Below are 17,402 nucleotides of genomic sequence, written 5' to 3' on the forward strand. Positions count from 1 at the left end.
CGCCTCCTTCTTACCGTCACCAGTCCTTCAGGCGTCCCTCGGTTTCAAATAACCAGAACCGCCAACAACCTCATCGGCCTACTCACCCTCAGAAGCAGCGCGGCCGTACTACTCCCACTTCCGGCCAGCCTCAGCGGCGCTCCTGACGCCTTTTCTCCTTCTCGGGCCTATACCTTCGGTACCGATGCAGGACTCATTCCTCCTCAGCCCTCCCCTCTGCTACATCAACCTCACAGTCTCTTTTCAGATCGCCTGGCTCCTTTCTTCCATCAGTGGGAGTCTATTACTTCGGATGCCTGGGTTCTCCGAATTGTTCGAGACGGTTATGCCTTGGAGTTCGAAGAGCTCCCGCCCACAGGGCAAATCCTCCTATCCAACCCCTCTCAGGAAATTCTCGCCGAAATCGACACCCTCCTTGCCAAAGGGGCTATTCGGCCTTCTCCATCGGTACAGGACCCTCAAAACTTTTTCTCCAGGTACTTCACGGTCCCGAAGAGGGGAGGGGGGCTCCGCCCCATTTTGGACTTGCGCGTGCTCAATACGTTCATACGCCCTACAAAATTCAGGATGGTATCCATCGCTTCCATTCTCCCTATGCTTCAACGAGGGGACTACTTTGTCTCCATAGATTTACGAGACGCTTATTTCCACGTGGCGATCCGGAAAAGCCACAGGCGCTTCCTTTGCTTCAAAGTCCTCGACCAAACCTACCAGTTCACCGTTTTACCCTTCGGCCTCGTCACAGCCCCAAGGGTTTTCACCAAAGTCGTCGCTGTCGTGGCTGCCCACCTCAGGCTCCAAGGAATCACAGTCTTTCCATATCTGGACGACTGGCTTCTGGTCGGACCCGACCCTGTCCGCCTCCGTCGTCACGTCGACGTCACCCTCAATCTTCTCGACTCTCTCGGTCTCCAGTTGAATCTCGACAAATCTCACCTTGTCCCGTCGAACAAGATCTGCTTAATCGGCGCCCTGTTCAACTCACTCTCTCAAACTGTCTCCCTCCCGCTCGACAGGTTTCTCGCCCTCCGGCATCAAATCTCCCTCTGCGAAACCAGCTGGAGGATTCGAGCCCGGTCCATCCAAGTACTCCTGGGTCACATGGCCTCCACAGTCCTTACGACCCCGTTTGCCAGGCTCCATCTTCGCACTCTGCAGCGTTGGTTCATAGATGTCTTCAAACCATCCCGCCACCTCAACTCGAGGTTTCTCTCCATCCCGCTCCATGTTCGTCGGTCGCTCCGCTGGTGGAAGTCCCTCTCCAATGTTTGCAGGGGACTTCCGTTTCACCAACCTCCTCCTTCGATCACCGTAACCACGGACTCCTCCAATTACGGCTGGGGAGCTCACCTGGGCAGTCTCACCATACAAGGTCTTTGGTCTCGCTCCGAAAGGGCCAATCACATAAACTTTCTCGAACTTCTCGCCATCTTCAAAGCTCTGAAAGCCTTCTCCCGCCTGATCTCCCAGAAGTCTGTCCTCGTTCAATCAGACAACACAGTGGCAGTCTTCTACATCAACAAGCAGGGTGGCACGGGTTCGAGGAAGCTCATGCTCCTTTCCTCTCAGCTGTGGTCCTGGTGCATAAGCCGCAATGTGCAGATCCTGGCAGTCCACCTTCCCAGGATCCAAAACGAGTTGGCGGACGCCCTCAGCAGAATGACGAGTTCCTCCCACGAGTGGATGCTCGATCCCGAGACTCTCTTCCAAAAATGGGGATTCCCCACTCTAGACCTTTTTGCCTCTCCCCAGAATGCGCAACTACCTCGTTACGGCGCGAGACTTCCCCCGGCTTCCTTTCCGGGCTGTCTGGGAGACGCCTTCCTTCTGAACTGGTCGTCGGAACCGATCTACCTCTTTCCACCGTTCCCCCTGATACCGAAGGTCCTCCAGAAACTCCGGTCGATTTCGACGTCGGCGATCCTAATAGCACCAGCTTGGCCTCGACAGCCTTGGTTTCCGGCTCTTCTCCACCTCTCCAGAATGAACTTTCTCACTCTACCTCTTCTACCACACCTCTTGTCGAGGGAAAACGGCCAGATCCTGCATCCGGATCTTCCCTCTCTACATCTCACTGCTTGGAGAATTCTCGCCTAGCCTCCCTCCCGCAAAGCCTGCAGGAGATCCTCCAGGCGGCTCACAAGCCGGCTACGACAAGGTCATACACTTATAAAATCTCCCGCTTCCGTGCTTTCTCCGGTCTCGGGACATCGCAGTTTTTCCGACCTCGGTACCGATAGTATTGGACTTTCTTATGACTCTTGTGGATCAAAAACTTTCGCTCTCTTCTATGAAGTCCTATCTGGCTGCTCTTTCCTGGTGTTTCCAACAACATAGTAGACCATCTTTATTCTCTGACCATCTTGTGAAAACCTTCTTAAAAGGGCACAACAACATCCGTCCGCCCTCCCAGCCACCCACGCAGGGCTGGAACCTCGAGCTCGTGCTCTCCCAGCTGACTTCTCCTCCTTTCGAGCCTCTAGCGTCTACCGACCTGCGTCTACTTTCTTGGAAGGTAGCTTTCCTGGTGGCCATAACTTCGGCTCGCAGACCCTCGGAGCTGGCAGCCCTTAGGGTTGATGAACCTTATCTCCGCTTTCATCACGACCGAGCCGTTCTTCGCCCGGACATCACCTTCCTCCCTAAGGTGGTCTCAGCTTTTCACCTTAACCAGGACATTGTCCTCCCTGCCTTTTTTCCGAACCCTTCGTCCCCTCTGGAACGAAGGATGCATCTCCTCGACGTTCGTAGAGCTCTTCTCTTCTACCGGGACCGCACCAAAGACATTCGTAAGACTCAGAGACTCTTTGTAGCCCATGCCCCAGATAAGCTGGGTAATCCTATTTCCTCGCAAAGACTGTCTCACTGGATTGCTCAGGCTATTGAACTTGCCTACGAACTGGCTAAACGTCCACCTCCCCGTCCGTTCGCCCACGTTCGACGAGAGGTCTTTCCACATCAACCGCCTTTTTAAGGGGTATCCCGCTGGACTCTATTTGTAAGGCGGCGATCTGGTCTAACCCCCTTACTTTTGTCTCTCACTATAGAATGGACCAAAAAGCCTTAAAGGACTCAGCCTTTGCTAGATCGGTTCTGTCCTCCTGTTTGTCCTAAGAGTTTATTATCGATACTTACCTACCACTCCGCCCTTGGGGGCCCACCCTCATGGTTCTTTCTATCAGATGCCCCCGTGTTTGGCCATCTCGTTGTGCCATGTCTATGTTCTAGTTTGCACTGTTTTCTGAACTATTGTGCCTTATGTACTTCTCCTTCCTCCTCTGCGGAGGTGATGCACAGTACTTATTTTTCCTCAAGCTGGAAATTGTTTATTTGGTGTAATGCCGAATTCCTCTCTCGGCATGATGCTTGTGTTACTATATGGGTCCTTCGGGCCATGTTATTTATGTTTAATAAAGATGTGTTTGGACATCAACTTGTGGTTAAGGTTTGCCTTGTCCCACCATCCGGGACCTAAGCGTGCCAGTCTCCATTAGTGTGCATTCACAGAGTACACGAAGAAAAAGGACAGGTTGCTTACCTGTAACCGTGTTTCTTCGAGTGTACTCTGTGAATTCACACAAGCCCGCCCTTCCTTCCCCTCTGGCAAACCCTCTTCCTTTCTCGTTGCCTTGGCGGCGCAGGAACTGGAGAGCGGACGCCCAGGGCCGCCTTATATGCCCTCTGGGGACAGGGGGCGTGGCTACCGCCAAAATTTAAACTTTAGCTTGGGAAGAGTTTCCGTTGGAACCTGCGCAGGCGCAGTCTCTCCATTAGTGTGAATTCACAGAGTACACTCGAAGAAACACGGTTACAGGTAAGCAACCTGTCCATATAGGGGCAGTGTGGAAAGGGTCTAGGGCTAATGGTGATGGTGTTTTTAGGGTGGATTGTCTTTGAATCCAAAGTGCCAAAAAGAAGTGCTTGATATATATTCCTGCCAGTCCTGTGGATGACTTGTGAAAGTAGTTTCATGTAGAGGAGAAATAGCCAAACCCCATTGCTACGAGTAGTGATTTTTCATTTGGAGACATTTTATTACTCTACAATAAAACTGGCCATTTTCCTTCATGATATCATTGAAATTATTTCAATATTCTTTAAAAATGTCCTGAAGGGTCTTCATGGTAATGCTTCAGGCTCTCACAATGCATTAAATTACTGGAGATGGACACTAGTTTCTGGGAGTACTATTGTCACAGACAGAACGCCACCAAATAAGGTTCAACACAGTTTATTAAAGTTACAGAACCAAAAATGCCCGTAAGAAACAAAAGGGCTAGGCAAACACTTGCCTTCGATATGAAAAGATACAAAAAGACTTTGCTGGAACTAAAAACGGTTCAAAAGATAAACCGGATTAAACAGGAGTTTAATCCGGGTTAAATCAAAAATGCTTACTTCAGCCTGGCACTTTAAACAAACAAAAATTGATAAACAAAGATTCAATGGAACACAAATAACTGGCAGCAGATTCCTCTCTGCTACTCAAAAGCTACGATTGAGTAACTAAGTTGTTACTCCTCCGTGCAACGAGCGAACTCCGGGTCCAAACACATCAATCAGGGTAGCAGCGGTCAGCAGGGTCCCAATCCGGTCCAAGGTTGAAAGCCAGGTACAGACGTCTTTGGTTCACCAGTTCCACTGATAGCCACAGAAGGGATAGTCCGAGGTCGAAGTCAGTCAGTCAGTCCAGCATCAATCCAGAGTAGGCAATTAATGTCCGTCAAAAAGACGACGGAGGTCCAAGCTATCAAGATTAAACACAAGTTGCACAGGAAAAGCCCACACAGTTCCTCCCGCCGTCTATACCCAGTGTCCTTGGTAACTTACGTATACAGCAAACGAATCACACCCGTCTTCAGGAAGTTCCCAACAAGAGCCCAAGCGTTCGTCCAGATTACCTTGCCCAACGCAATTAGCCCTGGATTCTAAACCCCATTTTATGCCAGTTCACAACTCCTCATCGCTATCAGCTGTTACCCTAATTCCAGGTGCCTCATCATCATCATCCTCATCAGAGCTAAAACACCTTTGACTACGCCCCACAGCATCCCCAGCTGTGGATCTTGTTCCATCCCTCCAACTCGTCCACGGGTCCGATCCTGCAACCCGCCAGTCGCCTCCCACACTATCATTGCCAGTGACACCCAAATCTTCCCTCACACGAGTCCATTCCATGTCATCCTCCTCAGAACTAACCATCTCTTCCTCCATTCCCTCGGTAAAACCCTCAAAGGAGTCTTCGTCCGTTGGTTCTGCAAATAAGTCCCGCAGCCGTTTCCTTTCTCGCTCCTCAAGAGAGTCTGACTCTCGAGGAGTCTTACGACCACGTCTCCCAGTATCGGAGCCATAAGGCTCAACCATAACAACTATTGATCAATATGGCATTCATTTTTATATAGTGTTTTAATAAACAGTTTTGCATTTTATTTCTTTGATCACATATGACTTTAGCAGTGAAGAGAAGGGATGATACCAATGTTTCTATATCCTGTGGTTTCACTACCCATAACTGTATTTTGAAAGTAAATCTCATCAATCTTACTTCAAAACAAGATGTGAAGCCAGTGGAACATTTTTGTGCACTAAAGAGTAAAACCCACTGAAAATTAAAGGAATTAATTTCCAAACAGATGTGCATCACATTGCAGACAATCATTGACATTCTGTCCACCATTAATGTATTTGATACTTGACCTGTTTTGGTGGCTGCCTATTCTGTGATTTTACTTAACAAAGAAAAAAGTTGTATCTTTCTAGAGGTGTGAAAGCCTGGTTTAAACACACACACACACACACACACACACAACCTGGAAAAAGTGACATTTAAAATCTTCCCTTCTCCCATGATCCCTTTTGAATTAGGGTACATGAGAGCCTATGACACAGTATTTGCAGATCTCTTTAGATCAGTGGTTCTTAACCTGTGGTCCCCAGATGTTTTGGCCTTCAACTTCCAGAAATCCTAACAGCTGGTAAACTGGCTGGGATTTCTGGGAGTTGTAGATCAAAACACCTGGGGACTCACAGGTTGAGAACCACTGTTTTAGATCAACCATTTTGTGAGAGCAAAACTGAAGCTGTTGAACATTTGAGATTCTAATCCTGAATCATTGGTTTGAGAAAACTATATTCTGCTGAAAATGTTGTGTTTTAAAACAAAGTCCCAACAATCTTATCCAAAAGTCCAGGATAATGGGGGTGATAGTCAAGCAATATTTGGAGTACCACAGTCCACTCTCTTTCCCTTAAATAGTCTTGGCTCACATAAACACAGTGTACCTTACTTCTAAGCAAATATCTACAGGATTGCTGTTCCAGTTTCATAAAATGTCATATAGCATGAATTATGCATTATAACTTCACATATTTTTCATGTCAAAACCAATATGAGAAGTTCAGATTATTTATCTGAGGAGAGAATTAGCCCTAGCTGTAGTTTCAACATTTCTGGGAATTGTACTAATCTGTCCCTTTGTGAACATCAAAAAGTTTTATCAAAGTAACCGATAAAACTTTGAAATGAGTAGTAATCTGCTCACAAGTACTTTCTTATACTCAACTACCATAGGTAGGTTGTGTCTGTTGTTTATGTTTAGCCCTATCGATACACATGGTACATTACAAAGTTCAAGAAGACAGGTCCTTGTCCCAAATGATTTCAGTCTAAAATTCCTGCAAGAAGGAAGAAAGGGAAACAGATAAAATAGAAGTTGATAAACTGGAAGAGTATACACATAGTTCACGTACAATTTCTTAGGTCTGATTCTGAATGAAACTATCTCTTGCATGTCTATATTATATAAATTTATTCACAAACATTTTAATTCAGTTGGATTATTAGTTTCACTCTCATACCTGAAAGGAAGTTTATAAAGACTGTACAATCAAAATGATAGTTCCTGGGATCCACAACGTATGTTCTTATGTGATGGGACTTTGGGCCTATTCGCGTTCATCTGCTGTGTTTTTCTATGGTTGTTCCACTTGTGCACTTGGAAGTGCAAACCTTTTTTTTTAAAACTGCCTACTTGTAAGAACACCTTCTTTAAAAAAATACTATACATATATTGTGTTATCTGATTTTTGCATGCTTTTAGTCTAACAGGAGTGTGAAAGTGCTGCTCAGGGAATGCATGTCTCTACCAAGACCATGTTTACATGGTAGTCTCTAGTGTAGTTTGGAGGTGTTTTTGGTCAATGAACTGGCAGTTCAGACCCATAGAATATCACAAGGGGCATGATCTATCCCTGGAACAGTCTTTACTCTAGACCAGAAGGGCTATTTCAGATTCTGCATGACCCAGATGGTGAAGACAGTTGTGGTCTTCAGTGGTTTTCACGCCCAAGAGATAGAAGGGAAATGTCTTCTAATTACTTTCCTTATTTGACAAGTTTGATCATGCAGTTAGATGCCATCACGGTGTATTACCAACTTCATGCCATTGCATTAGCACTTATTGTGACAAAATAATTACCATCTATCTATTATCTAACCACTAATATGTTTAGATACATAAATAGATGTGTGTCAAGTTGGGCATCATTTAATGATTTGATTGCAATCACTGAACTCATTATCACTGAAGCAGTATTTGAATGTGTTGTGCCAGATTGAGACCCTTCCATTTTGTCCATAATAGAAATCTGAAACTCGTTAATCATTATTTCCTGCCTCCCTTTTAGGAACGGCAAGCAACTGTGCAAAAAGAAAGAAGTAGTTCTCAGCAGTCAGACAAACTAGGTGACCGGAATAAGATGCAGAGAGCAAATTCAGTCACTGTGGATGGACAAGGCCTTCAGGTGTGGTTCACTTCTTTTTTTCACAGCACTCTACAAAACAACAGTCATAGCACTTCCACTGACAGCAGAATGAAGACAAGCATGATCATATTCGGTAGTCCTAGATAAAAATGATATTTGCTGACTAAATTGTATATATTACAACTACCGTGCCCATGGGACTGGTATCCATGACTTCATTTATCACACGCTCAATGAAACATGTCTTAGTTAGGTGTTTTCTACATCTTTCAGCACAATTCTGTGATCGTCTTGGGCCAGAAGTCCTTCATATTTATAGGCTATAAGGATCATACTGTATTTCATATTTTTCTCATTACAGGATATAACATAGAACTCAATTACAGGACATAGACTAGAACTAAAGCAAATTTGTCACTGCAAATCAAGGGCTACTTGCTAATTTGGTTACATTTATTGGTTACATAAGCATGAATAATAATTATACGTCAAGATTTAAACATCTAATCATTAGTGCCACAATCTGTAGCTATGATATTATTTAAGAAATTACATGATGAAATAACCTCCAGGTGTCTCCATGTATCTTCTGGTGCATGTAGAGAATGCAATAGAACAGTAACATTCGAGAGAACATTTTTTTCCTAATAGGACATAAATGTTGGCAGTTTCTCCAGTTCTTTTTCTAAGAATACCATCTGCACAGGACTTTCATGCCTGCTTTTCAAAACTGGTGTAGCATTTTACTTTTAAATGTTATACCAAAAGGGTATACAAAGAGGTACAAGTGCTATAATCAATAGGTAGTAGGGAAATTATTTACTGGCAGTCAGTTACATCTGCAGTATCAGTTATTTTATTCTAATTGTATGAATCTTGAGGCTTCATTTAAAGTCTGGCTTCATCAAGGGATAATGAAGAAAATGTAATACTGTATGTGATTCCAGTTGTATATATTATTCCTTCAGTTTGTAATGTCAGTGAAGGACTATGTTCAATGAATCATATATGAATATATAAGTGACTTCCTAAAAATATCCATAAAATAACTCAAGTTGCCCTTTCTATATTTTTCAAGGTGCACTAGAAGCATGTGGAGTGTGCTAGAATGTTGGTGTAGAATGAAAATATATAGCTATGTAGCTGTTTATAATGTCTGAAGCGTCAACAATGAATACCCGGGTGTCTAAGTAATGACTTGTACCCAACACATCTAAATAAGTATAGATGCACAGAATGTTCTCATGATGACTTGTACTTCAGCAGCTGAAATGTAAGAGCATAGAAAGATTTTCTGTAAAAAGAAGGTTTGCATTATACTTGTAGCAGGACAGTGACTGGTGAAATTTAAAAGATCTTCTAATTTGTGTTTTGTTATCTCATTATTTATATCAATTAGAAAACGTGTAATGCATACACTGAATGTGGTGTTATTCCCTCCTCTTAATCATGAAAAATGGATAATTGGGCTGTGGCAGCCCAAAGGCTTTTCTTTTTACAATACATATTGTTAAAAGTACAGTTTTCAAATATTCACCCATAAATATTTTTCTATTACTTAATAAGTTTGAAGGGAAAAAAACCCACAGACATACAAGATTGTGCAGGCAATTCAGTGGCAGAGGAGACCGCTACTTAGGTACAACTATTATTAATCATAGTTAAGCACATTCATCTTATTTCTTTCTAGCTTAACCAGCATAATGATCAGGATTATTATTTCTAATTAGAGGAAGTAATATATCATGTATAACCTTAAGATGAGCCTCATTAATTAACCTGAATCCGTAGGGACATCTAACAGGCAGTCCATCTTTGTCACAATGAGAAACGTTGGTTTATGCTTCATTCACAGGAACAAACAACCCTGGAATTAGACTAAATAAGCAGAATTGATTAAATCTCTAGATAAGCATTAAATATGTGACAATCTTTGATACAGTCTGTAATGTTGCCTTGGTAGAATCATATGTGTCTCGGTTCATAGATCTTTCCCCATTATAGTATTGCCTGTGGAAATGAAGAGGCCCCTGAACTATACTCTTTTCTTAATAATCAAGGGGGATTCCACTGTAGTTGGGTTTAAACTATTACTTTGTCAATCTTCGGTATTGTGTTGTTGTTGTTGTTTGTTGAATGGATTTGCTCCTGCTGAAACTTTGTCCATCAGCACCAGCTGCAAAACCTATGTCTTAATTTCTTCTGCATTTCCTGTACTGGCTGACATCATAAATATGCACTGATATCTAGTAATTTACTTGGAAATGCAGAAATATTAAATATATTATACACATTTCATTTACATTTCAGCAAATTATTTTACAGATGCTATATATATTGAATTTCACCTGAAAAAAGCTATAGGTTTTCCGTGTATATATAATGTCAAGTTCAATGAAACAGTAAATAACTAATGAGTTTTTGTGGTATTCCCTTAATTTAGATTACACCCCCTCCAGGTACTCATCCTCTTCTAATTTTTGTCAACCCTAAAAGTGGTGGAAAACAAGGAGAAAGGTATGTATTTGTTGCTGATCATCTTCAGATGATTTTATTGACATTTTGTGCCAGTGTGAATTTAATTGCAATTCTGTCCAAATATAATGGACAGACTGAATCAAGTTTTGAACAGAAACCGGTACTTCTGTGCATTGCTTCAATGGACCCCTGTATCTGGGGCTCACAGCTGGTTTTGAAATTTTGATCAAGTAACAATTTCTTGTTATTATTTCTTGAAGACAATAATTGAGTGTATATTAGATTTCCTAGTCACATTTCACATGAAATAAGCACATTAAAAGCAATAAATGAATTAGAACCATGTTCAATATATGAATATTGTATTCCCTGATAATTTTGCTAAAGAAATGTATCAATTCACAGACATAAGAAGTATGATTCTAAAAGACATGGTAATAAAGAAACTTTTTCTACATTTTTAATACCAGGTGATTTCTTAAGTACAGTTAGATAATGGCATTGGAAGTAAACATGATTGTTGGAAGCTTTCAAAAACTGATAATTTTAAAACTTAGTTTTTCTGACAGATTCAAATTTCCAGGCATTGGAAATTCCAACATATGTCCATACAACAAAAAACAAATATAATCAATAAGTAAACTGGAACCTCTAATAAAGTTACTCAAAGAGTTCAATCAACTAGTACTTACAAGGTACCTCAGAATTTCTTTAATGTGATTTCTGCCACCTTAGTACAGTTGTGAGGCGGGGATATCAGTACGTATGTTAAAATATAGAGCTCTTCCAGAATTAGTTATAAACAGTATTGATAAAATATCTTCTATGGACTGTGAATTTGAGGTCTTTGCTGTCATTATTATGATGTGTCATGAAGCTGACATAAAGTCAACAAACAGCAAACTGTGCCTATTAAACAGAAAGGACCTTTTATAGCAGAGCACACAAATTCACATAACCTCTAAAGTCATATTCATTCAAAGGGGAAACAATTATGTCTTCTTCACTGGAGGGTTTAAAGAGCCCATGCAAAACTAAAAACTCCATGGCCATGATGAAAGTGTTCATCTGAAATGCTAAAACTTTGGACTTAAAAAACTTTTAAAAATGGTTAGTCCCATACTTCTATTGAAGATCTATTGAAGCAGTGGACTTTACTTGATAACATAGTGAAGTCACATTGATTTTGATTTAATGGATCTGTTTTGATTTAAGACTTCATCTACAAGAACCTCAGTTGTTAATACAGATTTAAATATATAATCAAGACTCAATAGGATATTAAATACCAATGGCTTATCTATATTGACAACTACTCCGGTCTGACCCTGAAGATGCTACACAGTGGTGGTGTCGAATCTACACAGTCCAGCTGGGACAAAACTAGTTCAGCCTCATTGGGCCAGCACCTTCTTTTCCCTGTTTCCGCTGCTGGATGGCTGAAGGTCTCTAGCAGAGTTCATAGTCTTCACAGGTGTCCTGTGCTGATATCAGTGTCCTTGTAGTATGGCCAAATACAGTGCTCAGATGTTATGACTCTGCTCTAATAATCTCTCGCTCTTCTCTTACTTTATTTGAAAGATAAGTTTATCTAAAAGAGCATCCAGTCACATGTCTTCTGCCTGTATTGAATTGGGGCTAGGAGAAAAATGATTGAAATGATAACACACTTGGAGAGTGTATGTATAAATGACAGAGATTTTGAACCATGAAATGTGAGTGCTACAATATACCTAGTTTGTTCTTTATTCGCTTGTTAGATATGCCCCATTTTTCTTATTGTACATAGAAACAATGGCTAAGATCTGAAGACCTAAGGAACTAGTTCAGCTCACCATGCCACATGAAAAATGGCTTTTCAAATGGAGGACAGTTGCAAAAGCTATTTTTTGATGAAGCTTCAAAACATGTTCAAAAGGGGGGAGTTAATGAAAATCCCACTGGGCTGGATCCTGTCTATTATTTTAAATGTATGCCTGCTATCCTCCATGGCAAGAGGTTGTGTTCTGCTATTCATCTTAACCTTAGGAGTTCATATTAATTGGATTTGCTTTCTTTGTTGCACATGGAACTGCATCTTTCAAGGATAAGCTTTAAAACTGGACACTAAATGTGTATCATGCATTTAATAATGAACTTTTCTTAGTCCAAAAACATTAATTTAAGCAATTGAATGGAGGATAAAATAAATACTTCTTTGTTCACCTGCAGAATTCATAGAAGATTTCAGTATCTTTTGAATCCTCGTCAAGTTTATAACCTTGCTGCAAATGGACCAATGCCAGGGTAAGTCTGAGGTTAAATGTTCTCTATAGTGTACCCAACCTTATCAAATAAAATAAAATGCAGTATAACTAAAATGCATTGAAGGCCCATATAAGCAGTATATAGAAACATGGGAAGTTGTTTTATACCTGCTGTGAGCTTGGACTGGCAGCAGATCTCCAAAATTTCAAGCAGGATTCTCATTTCAACCTGCTTAGTGGTCACTTATGTTTCTCATTGGTCCCTCGTGTAAATAGTAGCAAGACCTGACCCTTCTTAGTGTCCAAAAACAATATTTTCAGGATGGTATGTTAGTTTTGATTTTAGGTTTACTAGAAACTTACATTTAACTGCAGAAATATTGCATATATCCAATATTATAGAAGTTACTGACTACACTGCACAACATTTTTATCATGCTCCTTGTGCGCAGCCTACCTCTTTTCTCCATTTCATGTTGCATACCTGTCTTGCAGTGTCTTATACTATATCATTGCCTTGCCTTTTATTCTATAAAATGGGTTAATATGATAGATACATTCCAAACATCTATCACTTGTGTTACAGAAGAAATAGTGGCAGAGTTTTTTCATTTTTATCTGCAAAACTACTGAAACCCTCTGCTGCTGATTTTTAAATTTCTCTGTGACTTATTGAAAGATTGTTCTTGAAGATTTTCTGAAATCCTAAAATTAGCTTTTGGACGACAACCCTATAATTACTTACCTGGTGTAAAGTGCACTGGATTCAGTGGTGAATATATGGCTTCATAATATTGCTTATGATATTTGCACTGTGGATACCATTTAAAAATGTGTTAAGGATTTGAAAAATAAGCTGTAACAGACAGCCACAAGAGGGCAGTTTTCAGCAAAGGCTAATTCCTACGTTTTGCAGTTATCTTAGTTCTGCAGTTATTAGAAAGTTTAACTTCTGCTACAGAAAAAAAGAATGAAATGATTCCAGAAAATTCTAATTCACTATCTAACCAATGCTACGTAAGTCTTTATTTAGTGTATGTTTTTCTTCTTGTCTAAGTTTAATTTAATTTTAAGTTTCCAATGCATTTGTGTATGTAGAAGTGCATGCAATTATCATAAAATCATGGAGTTGGAAGAGACCACAAGCACCATCCAGTTTAACCCTTTGCCATGCAGAAACACACAATCAAAACTGTACATTTAGCTTTATAAAGGTTATGCCTTATAAATCTGGGTATTTCAGTTTTGCAAATAAGCAATCAAAGGGTGGGCGCTACTTACTGACAATACTATGTCTTTGTCCCTTGCCTATCAGCTGTTACCAACTGCTATAAGCGTATTATATTTGGAGTCTATCCCAATTTAAAAGGCAGCTTGTACATGAACATGCTGAGTACCCAAGATGGAAAACATAATTTCTCTGGTGCCTGTCTGCTTCAGCATAAATGGGAATGGCCATGCTTTGAAGAAAGTGTTGTATGACCAATGCTTGCAGATCTCTTACAAAATTTAAGAGTCACTAGGCCAGTTACATGTATTTTTTTATCACAAGTAAAATCTTACCTATGTTAGAATCCCATAATGAGCTTCCTGGGGGTTTCTGAGAATATAGAGTCCTCTTTCTAGTTCCTAAAGACCTACATGTTGAGATTGTCTGCTACCATACAAATTAACTTCTGCTTTAAGGCAGTAGGGAACCTCTGGCACTCTAGAGATGACAATTCACATTGTCCCTTACATTAAATATACAGGTTGAGATGGGTGAGAGCTGGAGTCTAGAAAAACCATACTTGTTTCCCTACTCTGATGTAAAATCATTTAATGAGAGCATTCTTGCCAGACTATACTTCTTACTGACTGCTGGCATTTAATAGTCAGTGAAGTAGGAATGAATAGGAATGTATTTGTATATGACTAACTCACTAAAGCCTTTTTATATCCCCTAAGATTTTCTCTGGTCTTTGTTACTTTCATTTGTTCCAGTTCTTGTAAAACAGTGATTTGTGGGTGTATACTTCTTACACTTTGCAGATATTTTTTTCAAAGATTCTCTCTCTCTGGTAGCATTCTTCTACATGTCTTCTTAAACTCAGACAGCTTCTGGTCTATTTAATTTCCTAAAACAATAGTTTGTAGCTGGATTCCAAAGATTGATTAAAATGGTTGTTAATTACCATATATACTCGAGTATAAGCTGACTTGAATATAAGCCGAGGCATCTAATTTTACCACAGAAAACTGGGAAAACTTATTGACTTGAGTATAAGCCGAGGGTGGAAAATGCAGGAAGTACTAGTAAATTTCAAAAATAAATATAAAATAGATACCAATAAAATTACATTAATTGAGGCATCAGTAGGTTAAATGTTTTTGAATATTTACCGTATTTCAAAGAAAAACAGTAAACTATCTCTGGGTTTAGTGCAAGCCTCTGTGTAAGCCCAAGCAGCTCTTTAGTGCTATTATTTTGGGATGATGATGATAATGATGTTTTCCTTTAACTTGGGAAATCCACTGTCAAGCAATATAACATCTGATATGAGATGCAAATAATGTCTTTGAACTATGATGTCCAGCTTGTTTGATATAATTTTGTCAGGATTCGGTCCAAAAAATGTGTGTCCAATATTATATAATATTATAACTTATGCCTTGGCAAAAAAAGTATCTTCTGGAGAGATATCCTGATGGGTTCAGTTATATTTCTTTGTAATATCTTTTTTCTCTCTCTTCCCCAACTGGAAGGTTTACATTTTAAAAATAATAATTTTTAGGACAAAAATCAACTGTTTCCATTAATAGTGAGAGTTGACGTTGAAATTAAAACATAAGAAAATAAGTGCAAGTTGGAGAAAGCAAGAATTTCATAGTAACTAAGTGACATGAAAATTACCATTTCTAAGCCCTGTGCAATTTATAATACACACATTTTACCCTGAAGTCTTTCAGTGTTCATTGGTTATATCTCTATAGGAGCCATCTAGTTCTGTTAACAACTGTTACTGTAGATTTAATTGTGCTGAAGAATAAACAAATCATTTTATATGTAAATAACAGATGTGCAAATAGCAGTTCATCTGTACATCATCATGAAATAGTGGAGAGATCACATTTTTTCCTGCATTTTCCTGGCAGTGTTCTGTAGTACATTCACTCTTAAACTGGAAATGTCCAACTGTCTCTAGTCATTGCCCCTCCCCCAAATTGTTATATGTATAATATTGTGGATTTATGATATTTAGTGTATATCATCCAAAATATTGTGTGTCTGCAATGGAAGGATGCAGAGCAGTACAACATTCATTATATGAGTGAAGTTGAGATTTCTTTGTGAACTTTTGTATGTGCGTGGTTTGATTTGATGAGGCTCATCTACAAATTAGTTATCTCCTTTGGGAAATATTGGCCCATTGAAAAATAAGATTAACATATCTGATATGTAGAGTACCCACAATATCACATTAGAGCTCTAAAGCAACCATTGACTTGTGGGGTCCCGCAGGGGTCAGTATTGTCCCCCATGTTGTTTAACATCTACATGAAGCCACTGGGAGAGATCATCCGGAGTTTCGGGGTGCGGTGTCATCTGTATGCAGATGATGTCCAGCTCTGTCACTCCTTCCCACCTGTCACTAAGGAGGCTGTTCAGGTCCTGAACTGGTGTCTGGCTGCTGTGTCAGACTGGATGAGGGCTAACAAATTGAAATTGAATCCAGACAAGACAGAGGTCCTCCTGGTCAGTCGTAAGTCTCAACAGGGAATAGGGTTACAGCCTGTGTTGGATGGGGTCGCACTCCCCCTGAAGACACAGGTTCGCAGTCTGGGTGTGATCCTGGACTCATCGCTGAGCCTGGAGCCCCAGGTCTCGGCGGTGGCCAGGGGAGCATTCGCACAACTCCGCCTTGTGCACCAGCTGCGCCCGTTCCTTGGGAGGTCTGATGTGGCCACGTTGGTCCACGCTCTGGTTACATCCCGTTTGGATTACTGCAACGCGCTCTACATGGGGCTGCCTTTGAAGACGGCCCGGAAGCTTCAATTGGTACAACGAACGGCAACCAGGCTTATAACTGGAGCGGCATACAGGGAGCACACCACTCCTCTGTTGCGTCAGCTCCACTGGCTGCCAATATGCTACCGAGCCCAATTCAAAGTGCTGGTCTTGGCCTACAAAGCCCTAAACGGTTACCTATCCGAACATATCTCCTCCTATGAGCCCATGAGAACTTTAAGATCGTCTGGGGAGGCCCTGCTCTTGGTCCCACCTGCCTCACAAGTGCGGCTGGTGGGAACGAGAGATAGGGCCTTCTTGGTGGTGGCTCCTCAGCTGTGGAACTCCCTCCCTAGTGATATCTGGCAGGCTCCATCCCTTCTGAGTTTTAGAAAAAAGGTGATCTGGCTTTGCAAACAAGCGTTTAATGAATGAATTATGTTGGCTTTAACTCGGTCCAGATTAAGGTTTACGTGCAAGGTTTATGTGGACGAATGGATTAAGTATTTTTATTGTACTGTTTTAAATGTATTTATTGGATTATTTTAAATTGATTGTTTTAATAGCTATGTTTTATTTTTGTACTGTATACCGGCATTGAATTTGCCAGATTGTGAGCCGCCCTCAGTCCCTTCGGGTGAGAAGGGCGGCATAGAAATAATGGAAATAAATAAATAAATAAAGCACAGGTCTCCATTTTCCCATTGCGTGGATTGCTCCTGTAGAATTCTGGGAAATTTAGTTTAGGGCAGGGCCATATTATCAAAGCAGATAATTCACATTATCTGCTTTGAACTGGATTATATATGAGTCTACAATGCCATACAATCCAGTTCAAAACAGATAATCGGGATTTTATACAACAATGTAGAAGGGGCCATAGTCTATCACAGCAGTGAGAAAACGACATAGGCTTGTATTTTCAC

At 40.8% G+C, this 17,402-nt stretch overlaps 1 protein-coding gene across 6 annotated transcripts in view; it reads left to right on the top strand.

Moving 5' to 3' along the window:
• The window catches only part of dgkb (diacylglycerol kinase beta), a 328,171-nt gene that overhangs the window by 116,770 nt on the left and 193,999 nt on the right, over nt 1–17,402 (top strand). For all 6 annotated transcript variants that reach the window (XM_008112613.3, XM_062984283.1, XM_062984284.1 and 3 more), the window contains 3 exons: nt 7,687–7,803; nt 10,208–10,281; nt 12,454–12,528. In XM_008112613.3, coding sequence (XP_008110820.1) covers nt 7,687–7,803; nt 10,208–10,281; nt 12,454–12,528 — 266 coding nt within the window. The remainder of the gene's footprint in view (nt 1–7,686; nt 7,804–10,207; nt 10,282–12,453; nt 12,529–17,402) is intronic.

The sequence above is a fragment of the Anolis carolinensis genome, chromosome 6 (genome assembly GCF_035594765.1).
Source record: "Anolis carolinensis isolate JA03-04 chromosome 6, rAnoCar3.1.pri, whole genome shotgun sequence".
Classification (NCBI taxonomy): Eukaryota; Metazoa; Chordata; class Lepidosauria; order Squamata; family Dactyloidae; genus Anolis; species Anolis carolinensis.